Source organism: Cervus elaphus, chromosome 25 (genome assembly GCF_910594005.1).
Source record: "Cervus elaphus chromosome 25, mCerEla1.1, whole genome shotgun sequence".
Classification (NCBI taxonomy): domain Eukaryota; kingdom Metazoa; phylum Chordata; class Mammalia; order Artiodactyla; family Cervidae; genus Cervus; species Cervus elaphus.
The window spans coordinates 6,843,189-6,870,105 of NC_057839.1; the positions used below are offsets into that span (position 1 = coordinate 6,843,189).

Consider the following 26,917-nt stretch of genomic DNA (forward strand, 5'->3'; position numbering starts at 1 on the left):
TGGGAGGCGGCGATGCGCACGGCCGGAGAGACGCGGAGGAGGAGACATGAGCCGGCGGGCGCCCAGACGGAGCGGCCGTGACGCGTTCGTGCTGCCGCCGCGCGCCCCGGCCCCGGAGCGCTGACCCCTGGCCTGGCGCAGCCCCACGCCCCGCCTGGAGAGTGCGCCCCAGCTTCCAGACCCTCCGCGCATGCTGCCCCCGGAGTGAGTCGGGCAGCCAGCCTTCCACGGACGCCCGGACGGCCGGCCGGCCGGCCGGCAGAGAGCCAGGTTCCTCGCACCGGCGGGTGCCTCCTGCCCAGCGGCGGCCGCCTCGCAGCCCCCGCGCCAGCCCGGAGGGCGCAGCGCTCGGGAGGAGCCGCGCGGGGCGCTGATGCCGCAGGGCGCGCCGCGGAGCGCCCCGGAGCAGCAGAGTCTGCAGCAGCAGCAGCCGGCGAGGAGGGAGCAGCAGCAGCGGCGGCGGCGGCGGCGGCGGCGGCGGAGGCGCCCGGTCCCGGCCGCGCGAAGGGGACATGTGCAGGCTGGGCTAGGAGCCGCCGCCTCCCCCCCCGCCCAGCGATGTATTCAGCGCCCTCCGCCTGCACTTGCCTGTAAGCGCCCGCGCTCGGGGCTGCCCACCCGGCCCGGACGTCTGTCCGTGTGCCTGTGGCTCTGCCCGCCCCGCCGTTCTTTTGACTTTGCGGCTGCGTATCTGTCTGTCTGTGCGCGCGTTTCCCTCCCTCCAGCCCCAATGACCTCCTCTCCCTCTCTCTCCCCCGCAGGTGTTTACACTTCCTGCTGCTGTGCTTCCAGGTACAGGTACGTGGGCTCCTGACTCTGACCTTCCCCCTGCACCCACCTGCCCCTGCCTCTCGGTACGTGTCGGTCCCCTTCCCCCGGGCCGCGCCCCCTCCCTGGGCCCCACCCCTCCTGGGCGTAGAACGGTGCACCTGTTCCCAGGGCGCCGAAGGGCGGCTCCGCGTGCGCCCAGCGCGGGCGGGGAACCGGCCAAGGGCAAGGGGCTCTGTTGCTGGACTCAGGCTGGCGCGGCCCCAGTCTGCTTCGGCTGGGAGGAGACCCTCGGAGCCGGAGGGCTCAGTCGCCACAATGTGCCGGGCTCCGAGCCCCTCGGCCCCGGTGAGGAGTTAGGACGGAGGGATTTTCTCTGCCAACCGTCCGTTCACCATCTCCGCTTGCTCTTCCAAACAAAAAGGCTCCTTTCAAGCGAGTAGATTCCGAGTCCAGGGAGAAAGCTTCAGTTGTAAATTACTCTGTGGTTTCAAAGGCGTTGCAGCATTGAGAGAGAGAGAGATGCGGAACTAGGAGGGGAGACGGGTGAGAGGGCGCAGAGCGGGGCACAGGAGCCGAGGGCCCCTTGCCTGCGAGGCGGCTCCGAAACGGGCCGCGCTTCGCACACCCTCGCCCACGGTGGTGCAGCCCTCGGCTGCGTCCCCGCCTCGCTCCCCGCTCACTCACTCTCCTGAATCAGAAGAGGGCTTGGCGCTCAGCCTGGAAAGCACTTGCTAAAATCTGATCTGTTACTTCAGCAGCTTTCAGACTCGGGAAGGTCTTGGCACGCAGACAGTTGGAACGCTGGTGCTTCCAAAGCCGTGGAAATGAAGGAAGAGGGTTGAGGTGGGGCGGGGGGGACGCGGGAGGGAAAGAGAAGAGGGACTGGGGAGCCGACTTCAGCGCCGATTAGAACCAGACCAGGCTGCCTCAGCTTGGGGTGGGGGTGTGCGGAGGAAAAGGGACTAGGAAGTGCCAGCTGCCCTAGCCCCCCACCCACCTAGAGCTCTGAGGGAGGGGCCCTCGGAGGAGCTGGACTGAGGCCAGAAGAGATTGTCTGCCCCTTTCCCCTCTGGCTGAAGGCAGGTGTCCTCCTAGGGTTAGAGAGCATGCTTAGGCCATGGATGTCTGGATCCTTGAGGTGCCAGGGAGCCCCGAGCGGGGAACGCGGAGGTTCTCCCAGGTGTGGGTGTGTTGTGCCGAGGGGACGGGCCCTCTTGCAGAGGGCGGTGGCAGTGGCTGTGGTGAAGGGCCTGCTTGGCTCCCCTCCCACTCCGAGGAGAGAATTGTTACCATCACGATGGACTTTGAGCTGCGGGCAGCTAGTTGGGACCTGGGGGCAGGAAGCGTGGATGGACAGACTGATGGGTTCTTTCCTTCTGTTGGCCAGTCTGGGGTCCCCGGTGACTCTTTGAATCAATACAACTGGAGTCAGTAACTTAAGGCTGGCTGTTTGCCAAGCAGATGTGACCCTATGTGGTGGCGGGGGCGGGGTGAGGAATGGCTGGTGTCAGAGAGAGAGGCCAGTGCCTGGCATGGCCTGCCTGGTTTGCAGCTGAGTCCCCAGGCAGAGGGCAAGCCCCAGGGTCACTCGAGGGAACTGCTTGTCCGACCTGAGTGGGAGCTCTTCCCCAGTGCCCTGAGCCTGGGGGCGGGGACAATGAAATGGGCCTGAAGTAGAGAGAGATGGTTTCAGACCTTGTTGCCCAAGCCTCCTGTTGTCTGCTGCCTCTTGGTCCTTGAAGCGGGGTCCAGGAGGGGATGCTCTGTGGTCTTCGTGTTCGCTGGGAGAATGTAAGGGAGGGAAGCTGGACTCTGCATCCCACCTTCACGTCCTGGCTAGAGCTAGAGCCCGCCTTTGGGGGGAAGAAGCTGAGGTGGTCTGTCTGGGTGAGGTCTTCAAGCAGGTGAGGGAGCCTCCCTCCCCTCCCCTCCCCTCGCTGCCCCCACCTCTCCCCTTTGCAGTCTTTCCCCTTCTAAACTGCCTTAGGTCTGACTGATGTTTTTAACTCATGGTCCATGTACCCTTGGGATGTCTAAGGATGGGATTATGGGGAAGGGGTTTGAAACAGTGTTCAACATGGTGCCCAAATATGCAGTGTCTGTGAGAGTGTTCTCACCTCCTCACGGATTTTTGAAAGCACCCGTGATGGCTGAAAGATAAAGCAACACTACCCTAGGGAGTTACAGACGAGGTTGGCAGGTGCAAGTCCTCCTTTATGCTCTGGGGCTAAAGTGGAGTGGTCTTAGAGGTGGAGATGAGGGCTGGGCCCCCACAGGAGTCCACAGGAGTCTGGAGTCTGCTCCCCGCTTCAGTGTTGGGCCACCACCAAGAGAGCAGCTATTTCCTGGACAGTGGGCACTTGGAGGGTGGCTGCGAGAGTACCCTTGGTGAGCAGGACCCAGTGAGGCTCCCCGCACGGTGGGAAGGCTCAGGACTCTGCCGTCCTGGGGACGGGCCTGAGCCCCAGGTCCATCTTTCCCTATGCATGGACCTTTGTGAGACTTAGTTTCATCGTGGGTGGCCCTGAGGATGAAATGGCATATGATAAGGTGTGGAAGAGGTTTGTGAATTCTCATCACCCAGGAGGGCACATGTCTCTGTCGGAAGCTCTATATACCTAATGCCATTCCCTCCCCAGGCCTAGTGTTTTGGAGAACTGGTCCAGTCCTAGCAGTGTAGTTTCTGGGCTCCTCCCTCTTCCCATCTATTAGCCACCAAGCCCCCAGCGGGCCCCCTGCCCCCAGCCACATTTCCTTGAGCACAGTCAATGCCAGACACTGCCCCCAGCCCGCAATGTGGTGAGCCCCGCCCTCCCCCACCGGCAACCCCCAGGAGCGAGAAGCTGGGAATTTAATAAAATCCTTTCTCCACACGACTTGGGACACCGCGGATAGCTCAAATCGGAAGAATTTTAAAAATTTCCAAGGGGAGCAAGCGGCGTGACCAGTAAATTGCTTTTCTGCACTTGGCTGAGCGCTGACAATGACACCGGGCCGGGCCTTTCACGCAGCTCGGCCGGCACCTGCCTGACATTGTTCCTGCCGCCAGGCTCGGCTAGGTCCTGGCCTTCCCCAGACGGGCCAGCCGGGAGGCCGGAGCCCCCGGTCCTGCCTCCCACAGCGCTGCTTCCTCCCTCCCCACACTTGTTCAAGTCTGGGAGTGTCCTTCCAGGCCTTGACCTGACCACCCCTACACCTGGCCTCCTCAGTGAGGTTGTTAGAAGCTTTCTTCCAGTTCGCTGGGATGGCGAAGCCAGAGACAGAGTCCTCTGGGACTTCAAGAGAATGGAAAGCAGTCCTATTGGGTTGCACTTTTAATTTCTCAAGAAGCAGCCTCATGTATCCGTTCGTCTGACCAGTCAGGTATTCCTTCCTCACATGTTGGCTGCAAGCCTGGTTCTTGCTGGCCCTGGAACAAGGCTAGTCGCTTCCTGGCCTCATGGAGCCCCTGGTCTAGAGAGGGAGTGTACCAGATTAACAGGAGTTCCTTCAATGCCCTCCTTTCCATGATGTGAAGTGTTGAGAGGCAGGGAGTGGCCTCCTGTCTGACAGAGGGGGAAACCAAGGCTGGGGAGAAGTGACCTGCCTTTGTTGAGCAAGTTTTGCTTGTGAGAATTTCCAAGTGGCTCTTGCATTGGGAAGTTTGTTTCATTCTTGCTACCACGCGACAAGGGAGACTGAAGAAGGTGAGGATGATATTCCCATCTCCCAGATGGAGAAACTGAGGCCCAGAGTGGAGAAGCGGTTTGTTCAAGGCCACGGCTAAGCTTCAAGTCTCTGAAATCAGGATCTTGTATTCTTTCCAGCATACCAGGCAGACTTTTCGAGAAATACTGAAATGAATCAGAAGGAATTCTGATGGGGGCACTGAGTCTCCAGAGACATGCTAAGGGTCCTTAATGAGAGATCTGGTGATCTGGCTGGATCTCCATGATAGGATCCCTGTAGTTGGGGTCAGAGGCTGGTGGGGGCCTGGGGACTGTCTGTGGTTGAGGGCATCTGATCTGGTGCCTTCAGGCCCTGATTGTCCTGGAATGTTCTGGTCTGAAAGGATTTCCAAGCTAGAGGTGGGAGTTCTATAGGGGGTACAGGGCTGGTGGATACAGCCCTTTCCTCGCGTGGAAGGGGAGAAGGGCACCCTGCCAGCCTTCCTGCAGCCCAGGAGTGTCCCCTGCTCTGAGGCAAGGAGGTGGATTTTTAAAATTTCCTGTGGTTGGCACTGCCAGGGCCCAGCAAGCTCTGGGTAGCATGTCAGGGCCACAGCGTTGCCTTTTCCCTGCCCTGGCGACTGTGAGGGCGCAGTGGGCCCCCAGAAGGAGGAGGGTGGGTCAGGGAGGAGACTTTCTGCCCTCAGCTTGGCCTGATCGCATCCTGGAGCAGAGACATTCTTGGTGTGGGAACCAGGGTGCAGCCATGTCAGGCTGGCAGCCTCACCGGGAGCTCCCGCCAGATACTGCGAACTCGCTATGTGAATGAGGGTTTCTCACAGCACCTCACAAGTCATCTGCCCTCAGTTGCATGGCAGGAGAGCGAGGCAGAGTGGGATTCAGCTCTAGCTTGGCCACTCTGGGACCCAGGCTTATGAAACAGCACTTTCGAAGCTCCACATCGGCCAGGTTCAGAGAGTCGCTCTGCCTCGTCTTTGCTGTGTGACCTTGGGCAAGTTACTTAACCTCTCTGGGTCTCAGCTTTTGCATGGATAAAAGGGGAAGGAAACAACCAGTAAAACGGTTCCTCCTTCCTAAGGATGTGGAGCAGGGGGAGTGCAGAGCCAAGACTTTGCTCTGGGAGGACTCCCTCCGGCCCCCTGCGAGTGGCCTGAGCCCCACTTGCCCACATCTCTCCGCCTCCTGGTGACTGGGGAGAAGGAAGGGGCTGACTGCTTTCTTTCTGAGGGCAGGAGCTGTCTGATGGACTTCTGTGTGCTCCCTGTCTTGTGCTGGGTTGCGCTTGCCCCTCACTCACAGGGACCCGTGGTCACGCACTTAGGGGAGGGGAACGCCTCCGGCCCTGCAGGTGAGGCTGAGGAGAGCTGCCGGCCTGCTGTCGGCACCTTGGGTCTGAGCATAGGGATTTGTTCGGGAACATTGAAGGGTACGCAGGCCCTCAGGCTTTGGGCAGACTTGCTGATTGTGGCTGGGAGGTGGCTGGCTTTTCTTTGCTCTGACATCCAAATGGCATAAGGCCTCAAGTGCATTTAAAATACTGCTTTGCTGAGGATGGGGCCAAAGACAGGCCCGCATGGGCCGCAGAGCAGAAGCGTGCTGAGGATGCCTGGATTGGAGTCCTGGCTCCATCCCTGTCACTGGGTGACCTCCTCACTGTGCCTCAGTTTATCTACCTGGGTGTCAGTGAAGTGAGCTGGGCAGCTTCTGTGAAGCTTGACTGTGTGGGCCTTGGCACAGGAGAAATCTTGGTTTGAATCCTCTCTGTGCTGCTGAGCAGCAGTTTAGCAAATGTCTTAACCTTCCACCCTTGGGACTCAGTTTCCCCATCTGTGTAATGGAGTCATGAGAGGTACCTACTTCTTAAGGGTTGTGGTGAGGAGGGCTGAATAGGATAATGCACATAGAGCAGCCAGCACTGTGGCTACACTCAGTAAATAATGGAGTAATTGTCTTTGTTCGATGGATTATATGCTGCACAGCGCTGGAGAAAGCTAGAAGGACCTGCTCCTTGCATCGGTGATGTCAGGCCCCCTCTTGTCTGAGCACAGATCTTGGGTTTGGGTCTGAATTTTATCCTCATTGCATCACTCACAGGCTGTGTGCCCTTGGGAAAGATTTTTAACCTCTCTGAATCTCCTATCTCCTCATCAGTTGAGAAATAGGAATAGTAATACCACTCCTTGGGAACAGCATTTGAATCCATATCATGAACCTGATATGCAGTAGGCATTCAATTATGGTGTTTCTCATTAGCAATCATGGCTGACCCTGGACTGCGTTTTGAGCGGGATGAAGATATCTAAGGCTTCAGCATTTTTCCTGAATGTTCCCTGTGAATAGATGGCAGGTGCTTTGGGCAAAGTGACTTTCTAGCCTCTCCCCATCCCACCTCTGCCTCAGAACCCCTTCACACTTTGTCACTGCTCTATGGCCCAGCGCATTCTCTGCTGTGGCTCACAGGGATGAATAGGAGCTCAGGCTCTAGACTCAACCTGCCTGGGTCACACCCACCTCGGCCACTGGGAAGCTGCATGATGGAGGGAATTCTTGGCTTCGCTGTGGCTCATCTTTAACATGAGCCTCCGGGTGGGAGCTCCCCCTTGGGTTGCCGTCGGTGCATTGTGGTCCCTTGGGGGAAGCACTGCTGCAGCGTTCAGTGACTATGAGCTGCAGTGACGCATTTGACTCTGGTGTTAATGTCGGGTCAGTGAGTAGTGGGGTGGGGGGAGCAGCTTCCCTGAGGGCCTGGCACCTGGACTGAACCCCCTCAACCCTGTACCAGCTGGGGGCCACAGGGTATTCAGGACCTGTCCCATCACTCAGGGACTTGAGCGAAATCTGTGCAGAGGGGCAGGGGGCTCAGGGTGCAGAGGCTGTTGTGACGAAGGGCCGTGAAACTCGACGCAGGGCACAGGGATGATCTGGCCAAGGAAGGAGTTCTATTTGCATCTTGAAAAAAGAGCAAGCTGGGTGAAGAGTCTGAGCCTGCCTCTGTGTGTGTGTGTGTGTGTGTGTGTGTGTGTGTGTGTGTGCATGCGTGCACACACAGAAAAACCTTTGCAGGCACATGGAGCAGTTCTGCATGGAGCAGGGAACATCCTGATGTGCTCAGGGGACTCCACACTGGTTGGAGTGGCTGGTGCATCAAGTTCAGGAATGGGGGTGATGTAAAAGGCCATGATGGGCCTTGAATGCCGGAATAAAGGGCTTATTTATTACCTCTTTGACGTGCAGGACCACTCTCCCCACCCAAGGGCTTCCAGGAAAAGGGACTGGAAGGAATGAGAAAGAGAGGAAAGAAGGGAGCATGGGTCCGTAGGAGTCCCGCCCCCTCCCACAAGCTGGCTCCAGGGTTGACTGGCTGCGGCACCCGTATTGACGATCTGTACAGAGAGGCTGATGTATGGGGAGGGGGCGCCCCCGGTCAGCGCCTTGGGTGGCAGCACCCCCCTCCCGTGGTGATGCTCAGCCCTGCCAATCAATACATTGACAACCCCGGGAGCTTAATGGACAGGCTGGGGGTGGGGAAGGACCCTTTGGGGGGTCACTCTGTCCTGACTGGGACGGATGTGATGAGTGTGACGGCAGAGAGGGGAGGAGCCCGTAGTTGCGGGGTGGGTGGGGGCGTGGGTCTGAGTGAGCCAAGCTCAGATTCAGGGGTGGCCTGGCCTTTCTCCTCCCCTTCCTGTCCAGGGGTGGCCACTTGGCGAACCTGACGGGCTCTGGAGCCAGAGACAGGCCCTGGTCTTGGCGCATCCGCCTTGGTCCACCTTGGGCAAAAACCCCTTGGCCTCTGTGTCTCCCTGCATCACGGGGAGGGTGATCGCGCTGACCTGCTCAGGTCCTGTGAGCAGCGAGGAAGCGGGGCCTGCAAAGTGCTTAGCCCAGCTCACTAGGTGGGTGCCAGCATTAGTTTCGCTCTCAAGGACAATAATAATCCACAGAGCTCTATGACTGGCATCAGATCCTGGGCAGGAGGCCAGGCTTGCTCTCGAGGAAGAGTTTGGGAGCTGCCTTTCAGCTTGGAGAGGGTGCTGACTCTACCAGGGACCATTCCTGGAGGGGAGTGCAGGTCTCGGGGTTGAGTCCAGAATTTGGAGAAGCTCTGAAAGCCCTCGGCATGGCCGGCCCGCCGCTGCTCCTAGAGCAGGAGGCAGGCGGTGGTGGAATGTGGCCGGAAGGCTGGGGGCTGCCTCTCCTGGGACCGGGGAGACCTTCCCTTTCTGGGCAGGCTGCCTGGAGACAGGGGCACGGGTTTTGTGAGGCCTCAGGAATGGGGACCTGGGCGGGAGGGGGCAGTCTGAGCCCATCCTCCTCTCTTAGGGAGGATGATGAGCTCAAGGCCTTCAGTCCTTTCATGTGTAATCCTCCGCCTCAGTCCCTGCCCCACTGGCTTGTGGCCAGAGTCAACTGCTTTCCTGAATGGGGGAGAGGTGGGTGACAGAGAGAAGGGCGAATGAAGCAGGCCAGGCTGAAGAGGAGGGGAGCGTACGTCCTAAGCTGAGCTGGATCCAAATCTTGATCCTTTTTTGCACCAATTCTGTGCAATGTAACCTATCTGAGCCAGCCTCAGTTTCCTAAGGTGGGAAATGGGGATAAAGATCATACCAACTCATAGGGCTGCTCTGGGGACAACATGAGATAATTTACTTAAAGTTGTTCTTAGCACAGAGGACATGCTCCATAAGTTGTGGCTGTTTTGACAATAAGACAAAAGAAAAAGAAAAAAGGTACCTATGATTACTAATGTTTTTCTGAGATAAATAATTAGAAGCAATCTCATTCTGCTGATGAGAAAACTGAGGGTTAAAGAAGTCGAATAAGTTGGTGATTTGCGATGGAGCCGGGTCACACTTGAGGTCAGTGAGTGTTAGTTACCTTGCTGAATGTGTATGATGTGGGTGTCCAGATGTAACGTGTGTATGTAGGAGATGTGGCCGATGTTGGTGGGAGGTAGGGCCAGGAAGAAATAGGAAATTCCTGCCAACATGCCTTCAGAGCCATGAGGGACTGGGGAGATTGAAACCTGGAAGCTGGCCCTGGCGTGGGGGGCTCACCCCAGCATCTTTTCACCCGCGTTAGTTTCCCTCCAAGGTGCCTAAGAGAGGAGGCTTGGAAGGTGGGTGGGGGCTGTATGTAAAGGGCTACGTGTGGGTGCTGTGCTGTGGATAGTGGGGAGCTAGGTGGATTCTGGAATAGGGGAGCCCCCCGCCGTGAGACTGCAGGCAGAGATAGCGAGCTCTGTTCCACCAAGTACCACCGTGTCCATGCTAGGTTCCAGGGGACCACCGGGGGGTCGGACAGTTGAACCCACTGGGCTATTGTTGCCCCCGCGCAATTCCTGGGTCCAGGCATGACTATGCCCATCAGATCCCAAGCCCTCAGGTGAGGGAGGGGGCCCCCAGGAGGCAATCGTGGTCTCGGTCAGGCTTCAGGGGAACCCCCACCGCAGGCTACCTTGTTGTGGGAAAAGCCGCCTTAACCCAAAAGGCAGGTATGTGGTGGGCGGGAGAAGGAGAGCCTCTTGTAAGGCGCTGAGCTCTGCCCCAGGAGACACCCTGTCGGCCCAGCCCTGCTCACCTCGTGAGAGCTGCGGCCTTTTGATTCCGGTCACACTGCAGCCTTCCAGCACCCCTGGTGGTTATGCACCTGGACAGGTGTTAGCCGGGTAGAGAGCAGCTCTGACTGCTCTAGGAAGGCCTGGTAGACGGGCCCCCCTTGGGCAGTGAGGCCAAGTAGCAGGAAAGGGGAGGCAGAGGACGCTCCTGAGCGGTCCTGCTCTGCCTGAGCTCCACAGGCAGACCCCGGAGAGGTGGACTGGCGCGGGTGCCTCCCCCACAGGAGCCGAAGACGTTTGACGAGGGGCCATGTCTTGAGGTCTTCTTAGCAGAGCGCCTGGGACAGAGGAGAGCTTAGCAATTGATGGCTTTAAAAACCCTCTCTTGGCACTTAGCTCATCTGGTTAATAAGTGGTGGGCTGATTTTGGCTGCCAGGACCCCCTCATCCTAGCCGCAGTAATACCGCAAACATTTGCCAGGTGCGAAGGTGGAGATTCAGGGATGCACCAGGTAAACTGGACCCTGGGGACAATGAGCAATGCACTGCAGTGGTGCCCAGAGGCTATAACCCAACCTGAGGCCAGAGGAGAGGATAAGGTGCCTTCCAGGGGAGGGACCTGGGGGCAGGGGCCAGCCAGGCAGCGGGGACTGGGTGCCTTTTTTTTTTAACTTTTTATTTTGTATTGTAGACCCAGGTGGCGCAGCAGTAAAGAGTCCACATGCAATGCAAGAGACTTGGGTTCAATCCCTGGGTTGGGAAGATCCTCTGGAGGAGGAAATGGCAGCCCCCTCTAGTATTCTTGCCTGGAGAATCCCACGGACAGAAGAGCCTAGTTGGCTACAGTCCATGGGGTTGCGAAAGAGTCGGACACAACTGAGTACACATGCAAGGCTTTATCCAGGGCTCTTGTTTTGTGTTGGGGTGTTTCTGATTGACAGTGCTGTGATCATTTTGGGTGGACAGCAAAGGGACTCAGCCATGAGGATCCGGCCCGTGCAAAGACCTGCAGCCCCCGAGGTCCCACCCAGGAAGCCCAGGGCGCTCCCCGCCTTTGCAAATGGACGGACTCTGACTTCATGTCAGAGGTCACCCAGTGATCTCCCTCGGGACTGACCTGGCCACAGAGTGCGGTTCAAATGGTGGGAGCTGGCCAAGATGGATTGTCCCCACATCCTGGGAATAGCCCCCGGATAGCCCTGCTGACCCTGGGTCACCCGGCCGCCTCTGCCCAGTGGGCCAGGAGGAAAATCGTTAATGGGAGGCTGGCTTCCGGGGCAGGACAGCACCCCTCGGGGACCGGGGGTGAGGAGATTGGTTTGACCTCTGGTCAATAAGGTCTCCTGTGAGCAGGAGGAGATCTGGAGAAGAGGGAAGGAGGCCGGAGGCCTGGCCTTGGGGGAGGGGACAGGGCCGGCCCACCTTGGAAAGTCATTCCACAGGCCTCGCAGGTGTGGGCCTCGGGGGCACACAAGCTCTACCCTCCCTGAGCCCCAGGGTGTGACAGGAAGCGGGTCCCAAGTATGAGAACTGGCTCTGAATGGGCTGGCTACGGAAGGTCGTGCAAGTGAAAAGTGTGCACGCTTGGTGTGCTGGTAAACAGACCCTGTGCCCCTGGGCAGTGCGGTTCAGAGCAACCAACTAAGTTTTCTGAGCCTTGGTTTCTGCATGTGCTAAATGGGGCGATAAGCGTTCCTATGGCCTAGGGCTTTCGGGATGATCAAAAGCACTGACGTCTTCCCAAACTGTCTTCTGAGCAGCTCAAGTGCCTTGTCCCTAAGGACGTGAGAGTGTGATCTATTTCTGCCATGGGGAGGCTTCTGTTTATGGGGTTTCACCAAGAGCCTCTTAAAGGTATCCCTGGTATCCTCCCAGTAGTTTTTTTATTCTAATATCTATTTCCTGGGCTATGCTGGGTCTTAGTTGTGGGACAGGTGATCTTTGGTCTTCATCGCAGCATATGGCATCCTTAGTCATGGCTTGTGGGGCCTAGTTCCCTGACCAGGGATCGAACTCAGGCCTCCCGTATTCGGAGCATGGAGTCTCAGCTGCTCCACCACCAGGGAGGCCCCGCTTGGTAATTATCTATGCCTGCTGAGCCCTTGGTTCTGTGCCAGGCAACTGTTCTAAGACTGTGTGTAATATTCATAGCAGCCCATGAGGTGGGCATCATTGTCACCTCTCAGTGACTTGCCTGGGGACCCTTAGCTCAGGAGTGACTGGCCCTGGGTTTTGAACCTCGGCCCGCTCCCGTCTGCACTGGTGGGGCAGGCGGGGCCCAGTGAGGTGGAGCTGAAATCAGCACTTTGGCGACCGTACAGCTTGGGGCTGACTCTGCCACGGCCTGATCGGTGACCGTGTCGGTTCAGCTTCAGAGCCTCAGTTTCCTCAAGTGTCACGTGGGATAATGTTTCCACCATGAGGGTGATAGTGAAGGTTAAATAACATGGTCCAGCTGAAGTGCCTGCGAGGCTCAGGCTGGGTGGGAGGATGTGTACAGGTCAGCCAGGGCACAGAGACCTGGGCTTGGGCATAAGCAAGTAAGTGTGTTAGTCACTCAGTCGTGTCTGACTCTTTGCGACCCCATGGGATGTAGCCTACAAAACTCCTCTGTCCATGGGATTCTCCAGGCAAGAATGCTGGAGTGGGTAGCCATTCCCTTCTCCAGGGGATCTTCCTGACTCAGGGATTGAACCCAGGTCTCCTGCATTGCAGACAAATTCTTTACTATCTGAGACACCTGGGAAGCCTGGGCATGGGGTGTAGAAATAAGGAAAACAGCTCCTGCCCTGAGGAGCTCCACAGCTGAGGGGTGAGACACATGCTCAGGCAGTCCTGATTCCAAGAGCTCTTCCATGAGCTGAATGGGGTCTTGCTCACATAGGAATGGGGTCCTGAAAGCCTAGCAGGCCTAGAACAAACTTGGAGTGCTGTCTGGACTTCAAGAATGACTCAGCTTTCTGGTTAAATGGGCTGGGACAGGCATGCGATTATCAGGGCACAGGGAAATCTAGTGGTGCTAGTGGTAAAAAAACCCTGCTTGCCAAGGCAGATGTAAAAGACCGTGAGTTTGATCCCTCGGTTGGGAAAATCCCTGGAGAAGGGCATGGCAACCCACTCTAGTACTCTTCCCGGGAGAATCCCATGGACAGGGGAGCCTGGTGGGCTACAGTTCATAGGGTCACAAAGAGTCGGACATGGCTGAAGTGACTTAGCACGCATGCAGGGAAACCTCATTTAATGCTACATGGGATGACAGGACCCCAGATCTTTTCAATGTTAGCTTGTTCATTCATTCATTCATTCATTTGACAAATGTTTGAGTTTCTACTATGCTGAGTGCTGGGGATATAGTAGCAAACAAGTCAGGGAGACAGACAAATACCAGAGAAGTAGATGTTATGTCAGGTTGATGAATACCAGAAAGAGAATCAAAGCATGGTAGAGAGATGAAGAGTGACAAAAGTGGGGGCTGCCCCAGAGAAGCAGTCAAGGAAGTCCTGTCTCAGGATGTGACATTTGAGCAGAGACTCCAGTGAGTCGGAGGGACCAGAGGGCAAAAATCTGGGAAAGAGCAGTGAAACAGGGCAGAGCAAGTGCAAAGGCCCCGAGGCGCCCGTTGGGTTTTCTGTTTGGAATGCTCAGAGGCATGCTGAGGCAGCCAGTGTAACTGGGGGGAAGAAGTGGTAGGAGATGGAGGTGGAAAAGTGGCCAGGGGCACCTCTCGCGGGGATTTGAGGCCACGATGGGGACCTTTATAAAAATGTGATGGGAAGGGACTTCCCTGGCAGCCCTGTGGTTAAGGCTTTGCCTTCCAAGGCAGAGGGTGAGGGTTCCATCCCTAGTTAGGGAGCTAAGATCCCCTATGCCTCATAGCCAAAAAATCAAAACATAAAACGGAAGCAAAATTGTAACAAATTCAATGAAAGGCTTTTAAAAGATGGTCCAAAAAAAAAAAATCTAAACTTGATGGGAAGCCCTGGAGAGTTCAGGAGAGGGTTACACAAGGTGCCTGACTTTGGTGGGAGATGGACTTCCAGGCGGGAGAAGAAGTGGAAAGCTGCTGAGGAGGTGGGTGCGAGTCGTTCGGGTCTCACCTGGACTGTGATCAGCAAAGGAAGACTGGAGAGATGCTGTTGGCTTAGCCAGAGGGGGATTCCTGGAGAGTGTGGTCAGACATGAACTAAACTTCTAGCTGTTGTTTAGTTGCTAAATCGTGTCTGACTATTTGCCACCCCATGGACTGTAGCCCACCGGGCTCCTCTGTCCATAGTATTTTCCAGGCACGGATACTGGAGTGGGTTGCCATTTTCTCCTCCAGGGGATCTTCCCGACCCAGGGATCGAATGCATGTCTCCTGCATTGGCAGGAGGATTCTTTACCACTGAGCCACCAGGGAAGCCTATAAAAGTGGATGGATTTTTTTTCTGTGTGTGTATGTATAGGATATCTCTGCAAAGTGTTAGTCACTCAGTAATGTCTGACTCTGTGAGCCCATGGTCTGTCCATGGAATTCTCCAGGCAATAATACTGGAGTGGGTTGCCATTCCCTTCTCCTGGGGATCTTCCCAACCCAAGGATCAAACTGGGGTCTCCTGCATTGCAGGCAGATTCTTTATCATCTGAGCTAACAGGGGAGCCCTAAACTTCTAGGGTATAGGAAATTTGATGGGAGATGCTAAGCAATAGCTTCTCTACAAGGGGCTGGGGCTGTGGGCAAATGCTTGGTGATAGGGCGAGCATAAGGACCATTACAGTATGAAGAGGAGACCCCCCCCCCCCCCAGCACCAGCTCCTAGGGGAGAAGTGACAATGGGATGTGGTTCATTCATTCCTAGGAAGCAACTTGCCAGGTCTCCCTCCTTTCCCACTGAGGACCTAAACAGCAATGATATGCCCCCGGTCCCTGTCCCATCTCCGTGGTGATTTTGGTACCTTTCTTCCCGTTGGCTCACTTTACCCTGACAGCCATCCTGGGCTGTGTTCAGGATGGGGGCTCTGCTCCACTCTTTTACTGGGGAGAAATCTGAGGCAGAACAAAGTGTGTTCTCAAGGTCACATGGGCCACTCTGGCCCATATTTCTTATTTTAATCTGGGGCTGTGGCGGAAAGAAAGCAAACTTTGTCTGCTGTCAAACAAGTGTGTTTTCAAATAGACCTAGACTGGATCCTTAGCTTTGCAACTTCCTGGCTGGGCCACCTCGGACAACTTGCCTCACCTCTCTGAGCCTCAGTGGCCCCATCTGTGAAATGGGAGATAACAGGGCAATTGAGCTTCCCTGACGGCTCAGTGGTAAAGAATCCGCCTGCCAGTGTGGGAGACACAGGTTTGATTCCCTGGGTTGGGAAGATCCTCTGGAGAAGGAAACGGCAGCCCGCTCCAGTATTCCTGCCTGGGAAGTCCCACAGACAGAGGGGCCTGGTGGGCTACAGTCCTCGGGGCCACAATGAGTCAGACACGACGGAGCGACGGGGTGACGACAAACAGGGCGGTTGTGAGATGCGCTGATGCTTGGCCCGGAGCCGGCATCAAGGAGGCTCTGGCTCTCTGTTGTGAATATGGCTCCTGCCGCCGGGTGTCTGGGCTTCCAGGGTGGCTCACTGTCGCCCCTTTCCCTGCCCAGGTGCTGGCGGCTGAGGAGAACGTGGACTTCCGCATCCACGTGGAGAACCAGACGCGGGCTCGGGACGATGTGAGCCGTAAGCAGCTGCGGCTGTACCAGCTCTACAGCCGGACCAGCGGGAAGCACATCCAGGTCCTGGGTCGCAGGATCAGCGCCCGCGGCGAGGACGGGGACAAGTATGGTAGGTGTCGGCCCCTTCCTGCCCACCATGCACATGTCCCTCCCGGCCGCCGAGGCCCCAGGTGCAGGTCCCAGCTCTCCCGTATCCTGGCGTGTGATCTTGCACCCAGTACTGAGTCTTTCTGGGCCTCAGTTTCCTCATCTGTGAAATGGGGATGCAGAAGCACGTCCCTGAGAGCCTTGTCGGGAGTAGTGACTGAAGACATGAGTAAAGCCTACTCTTGCTGGTCAGTGCCCCATAGATACTAGCTGTCATGGGTAATCGCGGCTTGCCTGGGGCTGGCCTCTAACAGGTTGCTGCTGCTCCCCGAGCGTCATTTCACTGTCCACGGTTCAGATGCTTGGGTGGGGGTTGGGGGGAGCCTCTGGGGAATGTTTTTTGGGGGTTTGTGGTGGTGGTGGAAATTGGCCTGGTGTGAGTGTGTGCGCATATGTGCGTGTGTGTGTGAGAGTGTACACATTTGCACAGAGAGGCATGTGCGTGTGTGCTCTGTGGGCTGAAGTTTGCTCTCTTATGAAGCATGGGTGCTCACACCACCTGGGGCTGCCCTTGACCTGCCCTTGCCCCTGGAACGTCCCAGCTCCCCTGAGGTGTTCAGAAGCCGTCACGGGCCCCAGGCTGCCCCCCTTCCGTCCAGAGGCCCCTAGCCCGCAGAGATCCTCAGCCGTGAGGGAGGCACCCAAGACTCCTCTCGCCCAGCCCCTGAGCAAGTCCTGACCATGCCCTCACCGCTTCCTACCTTCCCAGGCCCGGGTTCGGGAAGGTGTCCCAGGTCCCAGCCACGGGGCCCGGGGGCTGTGGGCGGCTGCGCCTGCCAGCCTGGGCCGTTCTGAGATGAGGCTCTGCCTGCCTGCTGGTCCCTGCCCATTGCAGACATGACAACAAGACAAATAATTTCTTGGATCTCTTTATCTTGGACACCATTTATTCTCCCTGTGCCCCGGGGCAGGACTGACCTCGTGGTGGGCCCGAGTGTGGCAGCTGCGCTGTCACTGGGGGCTGGGCCGGCCGGCCGGGCTGGGCCATGCTGGGCTCCTGCTCCTCCAGGCCAGCTGCCCCCTCCCTCTCCTGCCCCATCGCTCGTTACTGCCTCCATTTCCCTCCTCCCTCTTCCCCCTGCTCCCTTTCTCGGTCTGGCTGCTCCTCCTTTCATCTGGCATCTCTGTCTCTTGAGTCCACCCCCTCCTCCTGGTTGCTCCTGTCCATCACTCTGTCTCCCCCATCCCCACCGTCTCAGGCTGTATCCCTGCTTCCCTCCCTCTGACTGGGGTCCTCTCCCTCCTCCCCACCTCTCCCAGGCCCTCTGCTGGCCGCCTCTCTGTGGCCTCGGCTCTCTGCCCCCGCTGTGGACGCCTGGCTGTGCCGGACAGACCCAGGTGCGGGTTTTCCCTGGGATCTGCCATCCCATTGCTGCCAGGGAAGGGGCAGCTGGCTGGCTGGGGTGGGAGGGAGGTGCCCTCCTGGGGAGTCCCCGGAGTTCTCTCTGGCCCCTCCAGGCTGGGAGAGTACAGGGGGGTCAGACTCTGGTCTGAGCCATCTGTCCAGGCTCTGAGATCGGGGTCCGGAGCTTGGGAGGGAGAGGAGGTAGGCAATGGCCGGCCCCTCTCTCCAGAAGCAACTTGCCCTCTCGTTTCCTCCGCCTGAACCGGAGGCTCAGTGGTCTCACCCGGTGTGGCCTGAGCATCTCTGGGGCTCAGCAGTCTCCCTTCTGTGCATTACCAGGGATGGACTCGAGCAGTGCCTCTTAAACATGCGTGTGCACCCAGATCGCTGAGGGGTCTTGTTGAAAGGCTCGTGTTGATGTGCAGGGTCTGGCCTGAACTCTGGGTGTCTGACAAGTGGCCTGGCGGTGCTGGGGGACCACACCTGGCATATGCAGGGACGGGCCTGTCCTGATTCGCCTCCAGCCCCACAAAGTCTAGACTTAATGATTCTCTGTCAAGGAATCTGTTTGTCACTCCTTGGTCTCCCAGCACCCAGGGCAGCAGGGGGCCTTGCTGGCCGCTGAGACCACTCCATTTAAATGTCGCATTAGTAACGCAGATGAGGGGCTGGGACCCCATCTGTGAGCCCTGAGAGAGGAAGTGAGACAATGGAGCCAATTGAGGCTTCCAATCTAGATAATCAATACAAATATTATTGGGAGGGTGATTTATGTGGCCGAGTCTAGCAGGAGGATGGGGCTGCATTAGCCTGTCCTGCCTGTGGGGGAGGGGTAGCCAGTGGTCCTCAGTCAGGCCAGACGGCCCAGGATGTTGGAGAACCTGCTCCCTCCTTCTCAGGGCTCCGTCCAGCTGAAAGAATGGTTTCTTCTGAGACTTGCATTCATACACAGTTAGAATACAGTCTGGGAATTCCAGCAAACACCAAGTATAAACAATCCCCATAAATGCCTGGAATCCCCGCAGACCCTCGGACTCTCAGATTGGAGTCTCTGAAACACTCAGAATCTCAGATTCGTCAGCATCCTGAGGCGCTGGACCCCTTAGGCAGGTGCAAGATGCTGGGCTCCCTTTGTGTGGACACCCGCCCCAGAGCTCTTGGCCGATCTTACAGCAGTGAGCAGTCTTTGGTGAAATCTCCACAGATGAACCAGGCTTCTACACCAGGCTGTTCTGCAGGAGGGTCTCCCCATGGCTCCCTGAAACTCTCCCAGAGCACCGGGGGGCCCCCGAGGGTGGCCGCTTCAGGAACGCGAGACTTTCATAGCTTTGGGTTCCGCTCTGGAGGGAGAAGTACGTGGGCCGGGGGCTAGTGGCGTAGGTAGTGTGGTGGACGCCTGGCTGGCCAGGAACTGGGCAAGCACCGTCTTGCCCACCTGGGGTTACTGCGTCAGTCCCACCCCTTCCTGCCTTTAGTCCTGGTCACCTCTGTCCGGCCAGTAGTCAGGAGACAGGAGCCCTGGGTTCCAGTGGCAGCTCTGTCACTGAACAGCCTCCAGTGCCTGGGGCAAGCATGTCCGGCTGGCTCTGGGCTGAGTTCCTTCACCAGCTGAGCAAAGATGAGAAGGTCCCACTGCCTCCGAGGTCGATGCCCTTAAGCTGGAATGTGGAGGCGTCAAGGCACATGAGCTGCAGGAAGCAGGGCTGCTGGGTGGTGGGACCTGTGACTTAGCAGAGGAGCACCCAGGGTCAGCTGAGCCAGCCCTCAGGGAAGGGAAGGAGCCCCAGCCTTGGTTACGGTGGTGTAGGACCCACTCTGCTTTTATAAGGCTTGTAGTTGCCCACTTTCATTTGACAAAGGCGGCTTTTCCACTTGATTAAGAAAAAACACCCCAAACGCCCAAGTTTTCTTTTTTAAAATTTGTTTTTAATTGGAGGTTAATTGCTTTACAATAGTGTGTTGGTGTCTGCCATACATCACCACGAATCAGCCGTAGACTTTGCAGGAGGCCAGACTCCCGGGACTGACTACCCAGAGCAGCCCCGAGAAGGCCTCTGGAGGGCCTGTGAAAGCCAGGAAGGTGGTCTTCTGAGAGGGTGAGCATGTGGACTCTGGAATCGGAGGGAACTGAAATCTCAGCGCCACCACTTAGGAGCTGGAGGCCTTAGGTGGCAGTTAGCCTTTCTGATCCCGTTTATTCTTTTGTAAAATGGGGTCATTGAAATGAAAGGGTATCTTCTGCTCAAAGATGTTGTGATTGTTCAAGCCAGAATACTCAGTGCTGCTGTGTGGGGACAGAGGTGCCGTCGTGGGCTCAGGTGAGGACTCCCCTCTGGGGAACTGGCTCCTGGAGCTTCCGGAAGGGGTGCGGCCTCTACCGTCAGGCCGTGGCATGTCTGCTGCAGATAGAAGGGGCTCCTGAAGCATGGTTCCAAGCAGCAGCGGGGGCTGGCAGTGCTCTGGCCATCTCAGGCCGGAGGCGGAAGGGTATTTGGACCCTTCTGTTGGGTGTGGTCTGGTCTCTCGGTTCACATCTGGGTCCCCCCCTCACTCGGGTGGCAGTACAGCCGAGAGTGAGACCACCTGGTCTTAGTCTTCTGCGAGCCCCCAGGCCAAAGCCCCTGCTCCTTCCTAGGGGCTGACTCTAAGTAGGAAGCGCCTGGGCCGTTCCTGTCCCCTCCCTGCATTGCAGGGTGGCAGAGGACAGGGCATGGAGTTAGTACGCTGTGGATTGGTTCCAGCTTGGCATGGATCAGTGATTCCAGCTGTGTCACCGCTGCCCAGGGTCACGGGGAGTCAGCCTGCTCAGCTTGGGCTCTGCCCCTCTGGGCAGCCTTCATGAGTTCCCCCACACCCCTCCAAGAATGTGAGCTCCTTGAAAGCAGTGACCTTTCTTCCTGTCCCCGTGTCTACTACACAGCCTGGCAGAAAGCAGGCCCCCTTTAAAGGTTCCTGGATGAGTGACTCAAATTATTACAGGGCAGCACAGAGCCCAATCAGGGGCTGACATGCACGACTCACCTGGGAAAGCGAGTGGGGTCTTGCAGGACTTTTGCTGAGTGGGTGACAGAAGTGGGCGGGGGCCCTCTGGCCCCCGTTTCCCTCCTCCTGGTACCTGCTGCAGGGCTGGGCTTGAGCGAGGAGCCAGGTCTTTTGGGCTGGCAGGTGTGGGCAAGGCTGCAGGGACCCCCCTTCTCTTCGAGTCCAACACCTCATAGTCCATTCTCCATACTGTGGTCCAAAACGTGAGCCTCGGTCGCTCAGTCAAAGGCGGTCATGTCATTTAGAGTGAAATCCACACCCTCAGCAGGAAAGCCTGGCCTGGCTCCTCCCTGACCGCAGGCTCCATCACCCCAGGCCTTGCTCGCTCCGCTCCAGCCCCAACTTTCTGCTGCCCCTCGCACCCGCCAGGCTTGTCTGCAGTTAAGGGCCTTTGCTGGGCCTCAGCCTGGGGCTGCCCTCCTTCCAGGTGTCCCCATGGCGTTTGCGCCCTCACCTCATTCATTCAGTCACCACCTTTTCAGAGAGCTCCTGTGTCCTCCTGCGGGTGTATTTCTCTTCCTGGCACTTACTGCTGCCTGAGGTTCTGTTACTTGTTTAGTTATTCGCTCCCCGTGTCTCTTGTTTCCGCGCACACTCTAAGGCTAGGTGGCTTCTATCTGTTGTCCTCACGGCTGCATCCCCTCACACAGTGAAACTGTTAGCCGCTCAGCCATGTCAGATTCTTTGCAACCCCATGGACTGTACCCTGCCAGGCTCTTCTGTCCATGGGATTTCCCAGGCAAGAATACTGGAGTGGGTTGCCATTTCCTTCTCCAGGGGATCTTCCTGACCCAGGAGCGGAAGCCATGTCTCCCGCATTGCAGGCGGATTCTTTACCACAGAGCCACCTGGGAAGCATCCCCCTTGCACACAGCCAGCCACAAACCAGTGTGCGATGCATGTTTGAGCCAGTGAGTGCGTGGGTGACCTGTGAGCATCCAGGAGTGTGGGTGAGACCACTCCTCTGGGGCAAGTGCCCGGCACAGAGTATGTACTTGGAGAATCAGTGCTCCCTCCATTCTCCTCTCCTGTCCTCCCTTCCAGCCAGCCTTGCATCTTGCAGCCGGGATACCCTGAGCAACAGAGCAAGCTTTTCTGAGAGATGTTCCCAGCTGGAAGGAGCGTTAGTATGTCCGTCTAATACCCTGCCCTCTGAGCTCGTGTCCCAAGACTTCTGTCCTCAGTGAGGAGTGGCCACCCATATCTTGGTGACTCTGCAGCTCAACCAGCCGCATGAGAGCTGCAGCTAGGATTAAATATAGCTCCTGATCGATCCTATTGATTCTCTCCCTCTTCCTTTCTGGCAAATCCACATGGCCTGCGAGCCTCCCTGGGTGACTTTAGGAGAAGGGAGCCATGGGCACCTTTGGAGAAAAGCCATAACACGTGTGTGTGTGTGTGTGTGTGTGTGTGTGTGTGTGTGTGTGTGTGTGTGTGTGTGTGTGTGTGTGTGTGTGTGTGTGTGTGTGTGTGTGAATAGCGATGCTGAGACCTCTCCAGAGAGGAATCCTTCCTCCCGCCCCCACTTCTTTCCCTTCCCCTCAACCTGGTTCAGAGGGGAGGGAGGGGGTTCTGGTTCAGTGTGACCTCCCAGCGCCTTTGTGGCAAGGACGCCTCCTCGCTGGAGGGCGATGGCTGGAGAGGGGCCAGCGGCTGCCCTGGCACTGCAGCAGCTGGCCGGGTCGCCCTGTGCGGGCCCGGGTGCACTGCTCTGCCCAGCCTCTCGCTGGCTCCCGGCTCCCTGCCTGTGTTCTCAGGTCTTGGAGGTTTAACTCTGAAACTGGTGGGAGATGGGGAAGGAAACCAGTTCTGCTTGCTTTTCTCCGGCTCCGCTTTTCGGGGTCTCCTGTGTCCCTCTGTGTATGTCTCTCTGGATCTCTGTCTGTCTTTCCCTGCTGTTTCCAACCCTTCCAACCAAAAGGCTTCCAAGGGAGGTCCTGGATCGCCTGCAGGGAAGCCCAGCTGGGAAATCACACTGGAATCAGTCAATCCATCCATCCACCAAAGTCACTTCTCATTTCTCTGCCGTCGCCAGCCTGCCTCGCGTCTGTCCTGCTCTGCCTGAGTCTGAATCTCTGTCTGTGTCAGACTAGCTCCGGAGTTACTCTGCCTGTGTTCAAATCCTGGTCCTACTGGGTGACTTTGGCAAGTAACCTCTGAAGCGCTGCTCAGAGCCTCAGTTTCTTCATCAGTAAAATGGGCGTAATAGTTCTACTTCATAAGGTTGTTGTGAGGATCTAATGAGGCTTTCCATATTCAGACTCTAAGCACAGTGCCTGACAGATGGCAAATGCTCAAATAAGTATTAGCTTTTTAAAACCATCATTATTACTCCATGCATTTCGACAAAACTGGGAGAAAAAGACAGCTTTTTTTTTTTTTTTTTAATCGAAAGGGCTTTCTCTCCAGCTCCTTTTCCTTCCACTTTCTCTTTTTCCTTTTCTGCATTCCTGTCTGGATGCTGGAGAGGGGATTGGGCTCTTCAAGCTCCTGGCCCCCAGCATGGGCAGGCGCTGGGCTCCTGCTCTGAGCCGAGGCTGGCTCTGTGGCCCTCCCCCGCAGGGGAGACCCCGCACTCGCTCGGCCCCTGATGCATACCGCCTCTCCTTCTGGTCAGAACTAGGTCGGAAGCCATTTGCTGCCTCTCTGGCTGTGGTTTGAACCCAGACTTGGGTGCTCCTATGGGCTCCCCCATCTCCCAGAATCAGCTAGAAGCGATCTTCCTCAGGGCGACTGCTGGTCACTTCCCTGCCTCAAGGTCATTTGGAAATGGAGCTGGGGAGGGATGGGCCCCAACCGTTGGCTCTTTGGGCGTCTTGACCCACAGACTTCTGCCCCAGGAAGGTGAAGTCAAGGCAGAGACCCTCCCTGTTCATTCACTAACCTCCCCAGGAAAGGGACTGGCATGGAGGAAAAGTTTGACCTAAGGGGGAGACAGGCTAAGACCCAGACTTCTAGGTTAGCCTGCCTGGGTTTTAACTCCATCATTGTGTGACCTTGGGGCTCCATTTTCTCACCTGTAAAATGGGGTAACAAAAAAAAAAATAGTTCTAATCTCCTGGGATTGTCATAAGTATTGAGATAACGTGTATAGCGTAGAACAGTGACCAGCATATGATAGGCTCTCAATAAATATAAGTTACTGATGCTTCCCAGAGGGGCAGTACTGAAAGGAAGTCATCTAGTCCTGGCCCAGAGAGGGATAGGACTTTCTCCCATTGTCAGAATATCTGATAGTAACTCTGAGGCTGGGAGTGGGAGGCTGGGGGAGCTCAGAGCTCTAGTGAGGGGCAGGAGTAACACTGGTGGGAGCAGAGTTGCTAAAGGCATTGATCCTGGGATCAGACACTGAATTTGCACCTCTCCTCTGCTCCTGCCAGCTGGATGCCCTTGAGCAAGTCCTTTACCTCCCCGAATCTTGATTGCTTTAACTTTTAAGTGGCATTATGCATACTTGGGGCTTCCCTGAGGCCCAGATGCACGGGGTCCGAGATGTCGCCTCCTTCCCTGGTCACACTGCCCTCCCAGCCCAGCTCCTGCCATCCCCGCTCCCTTCTCCTCCGAGCTCTCCTCCACATTGTCTTCTCTTATTTGCTGCCTTTTCCGCGTCTGTCTCTACCCACCGGAAGGTAAGCTTCATGAGGGCAGGCCCTTAACTGTCTCATCCACCACTGTGGTTTCCAGCACCTAGCCCACACTTGGCTTATGGTAAATGACCAATAAGTAAATTTTAGTGAGTATATAAAGGGCTTGATGAGGTAAGTATGAATAGTGTGTGAGAGTGTTAGTCGCTCAGCCATGTCTGGCTTTTTGTGACCCCATGGACTGTAGCCTCCTCTCTGAGGAGGTGACATCTGAGTTGAGATGTCAGTCTAGGAGATGAGGAGCCACTGTGGGAAACTCTGGGCAAAGCAATCACCAGGCGGAGGAAGAGTGTGAAGGCCCTGAGGCAGGAGTGTACTGGGTGAGTCAGAGCAGGAAAAGCAAGGAGGCTTATGTGGCTGGAGGGCTGTGAGGGTGGGGGACGGGGGCGGGCAGCAGGGGCCAGCAGGGGACCCCTTAGGAGTCCCCTTGGAGAGTCTGGATTGTTAGTGGGGTGGCACAGTGGTGAAGAATCCGCCTGCCAACGCAAGAGACCCGGGTTTGATCCCTGGGTCAGGAAGATCCCCTGGAGCAGGAAATGGCAATCCATTCTAGTATTCTTGCCTGGAAAATCCCATGGAGAGAGGAGCCTGGTGGGCTGCAGTCCCTGGGGCTGCAAAGAATCAGACATGACTGAGCAACTGAGCGTGCATGCATGGAGATCCATATGAGGCTCTAGCAGGGGAGAGGCACAATTCATGTTACATTTTGTAAGGATCCTTCTGGCTGATCTGCAGAGGAGAGACTGCTGGGGGCAAGAGTAGCAGAGTGGAGGAGGGGATGCCAGGGTGGTGAGCAGCAAGATGATACCATTGATCGTTCCTGCCTGGCCTGGGACAGGCCTGAGAATCAAACCGAGTGGAGATGAGGTTTCTGGCTCCTGAGAGGTGCGTCTTGGGGGCTTAGGTCTTAGGTCATGAGACAGGGAAGCGTGATGCTGAGGACCAAGGCAGGCTCTGGGGCAAACCTGGTCTGGGTGGGTGGAGTCTCTCTTTCTCTTTTTCTGAGAACTGCTGCTGCTATTACTCCCCAAAGACTTTACATAATCTTGGCCCGGCTCCCTCCTCATTATGTCATGTGCTGAGTGGAGTCTAGGTCACTCCGTGGCTTGCTGCGGTCGGGGAAGAACAGACTTCTGGCTCCCCAGGGTGCAGTGGCCGGTGCAGACCATCCCCATGCTGGGGTGGGGGCGGCTGGGCTGGCGGGGGTGGGGTGCCGTCCAGCCCCAGCCCCAGGCCCCTGGACAGCTCAGGCAGAGGCCAGGGCTTCCTCAGATGGGCTGCGGTTAATGAGAGGCGGGGGCTGTGTTTTGAGCCCAGTCTCCCTGGGGCTGGGGGCCCTCCTCTGGGACCCAGGCCCCAACAGGAAGACAGCCAGCCAGACTGGATGTCAACTCACCCCCCCACCCCCCGTCCCACCTGGGAAGGCTTGCTTCTCTGAAACTCAGTTTCCTACACTGTAAAAGGGGGACAAAGGCACCTAACCTCGCTGGGATGTGTGATTTTGGCAGGCTCACAGGGGCGTCAGATCCAGCGTGCAGTAGGAGCTGTTCTGAAGACAGGGGCCCAGGCTGGTGCCGGGACAGGGCAGAGCAGTCTTCCTCTCGGTCGTGCTTGGGGCTGCCTGGCCTCAGCCCTGTGGCCTCACCTGCTCTTTATGAGTTCCCATCCCTACCTCTCTCCAGTCCCAGAGACAATCAGAACAGCCAGGCCCCACTCCCATTGCATAGGGAAGGAAACTAGGGGCTCAGACGGGGTGTGTGGCTTACTCCAGGTCACCCCCCCCACCCCAGGATGGCAAGGCTCTGTAAGTCCCTGCCTAAGGCATCTTCTGACCCTGGAGGATGCTGAGAAAGTTCAGGACAGAAGGACCGCCTTGGAGAGGCAAGTTCTGCTTCCCCTTTTATACACACCAGATTTCTTTTCCACTACTTTTTGTTTTTTCTGGGTAAATGGGTTTATTTTGCAGTTATTAGGAAACTTAAGGAACAGTTACTGAGTTTCCCCTACCTAGCCTCTGCGAACAGCATCATTTTATATAACCATCACATTTGCTGTTAAAGATGAGGGATGAACACCCCCATTTTACAGATGAAGAACCTGAGGCCCAGGGTCATACACTGGCAAGTAGAGCTAGGGAGTCACATGCATACATGTGCATTTCAAAGCTCTCACCTTTCTTCTTGCACATGCTGCCTTTGTCAGAAGCTCCTGGGGACTGGGGACTCTCCTGACCCCTAACAACCCCCACCCCATGTGGGGCCTGAGTTTGTGAGCGGATGCTGAAAGCTAGTCTCAGAAGTGCTGTGATGTTTGACCCTTGGTTCCCAGGGACTAAGCTAACAAGAGAGTTACAGGGAGTTTGGATTTAGGGGAGCAGGGAGCATGAAGGGCTTAGAACCCCCGATCTGAGTGTTCGCTAACATTCTCAACTCAGTGTTTACTAGGGATGGGGGAAGGTAGAGAGAAGAATGTGCCCCCACCTTTGTTCCTAGAATTACTAAATTCTTGTTAGATCTTTAAATTTTATGTAAATTCTTCTTTTTTACCTTGGAAAGGTGGGTATCACATTTTAATTAGTACTGGTGTCAAAGGAGGGCTAGATTAATTATTGGAAATCCTGAGTTCCAGATGGTTTTAATTTTCACAGCAGGGCACCAGGGTATATATTTAAAAATTTTTTTATTAAAATCATACCTCTTGTATTTTAGGGGCACTGAGGTACACTGTTTGTGGCTCCAAGGATACTGTATTTAGGACTATGATTTTGTTATGGAGAAGCAAGTCCCTTGTCACTGAAATTAAAATTTTGTGGGTGAGGGAGGGGCAGGTGTTGGGAAGCAAAGGGTCAGGAGAGGGAGGGTGAGAATGGGGGGTCAGAGGCAAAGAAGGGGGATGGAGGTGGTGGGGAAATCCAGGCACTGGGATTCAGGTTCAGAGAGGGCATGTGACCTGCCAAAGTCACACAGCATCCTCCTGGGGATGAAACTCCTGGGGGTCCTGGGGAGAAAACGTGAAGTGGCTGAGGGACAGGGAGCGGTCTTACAGTA

At 56.5% G+C, this 26,917-nt stretch overlaps 1 protein-coding gene across 1 annotated transcript in view; it reads left to right on the forward strand.

Annotated features, from left to right (window-relative positions):
- FGF18 (fibroblast growth factor 18) overlaps positions 1-26,917 on the forward strand; it is a 35,930-nt gene continuing 9,013 nt past the window's right edge. The window contains exons 1-3 of the mRNA XM_043887891.1: positions 1-590; positions 762-798; positions 15,621-15,801. Of these exons, the coding sequence (XP_043743826.1) occupies positions 559-590; positions 762-798; positions 15,621-15,801 (250 nt within the window). The 5' untranslated portion in view covers positions 1-558. The remainder of the gene's footprint in view (positions 591-761; positions 799-15,620; positions 15,802-26,917) is intronic.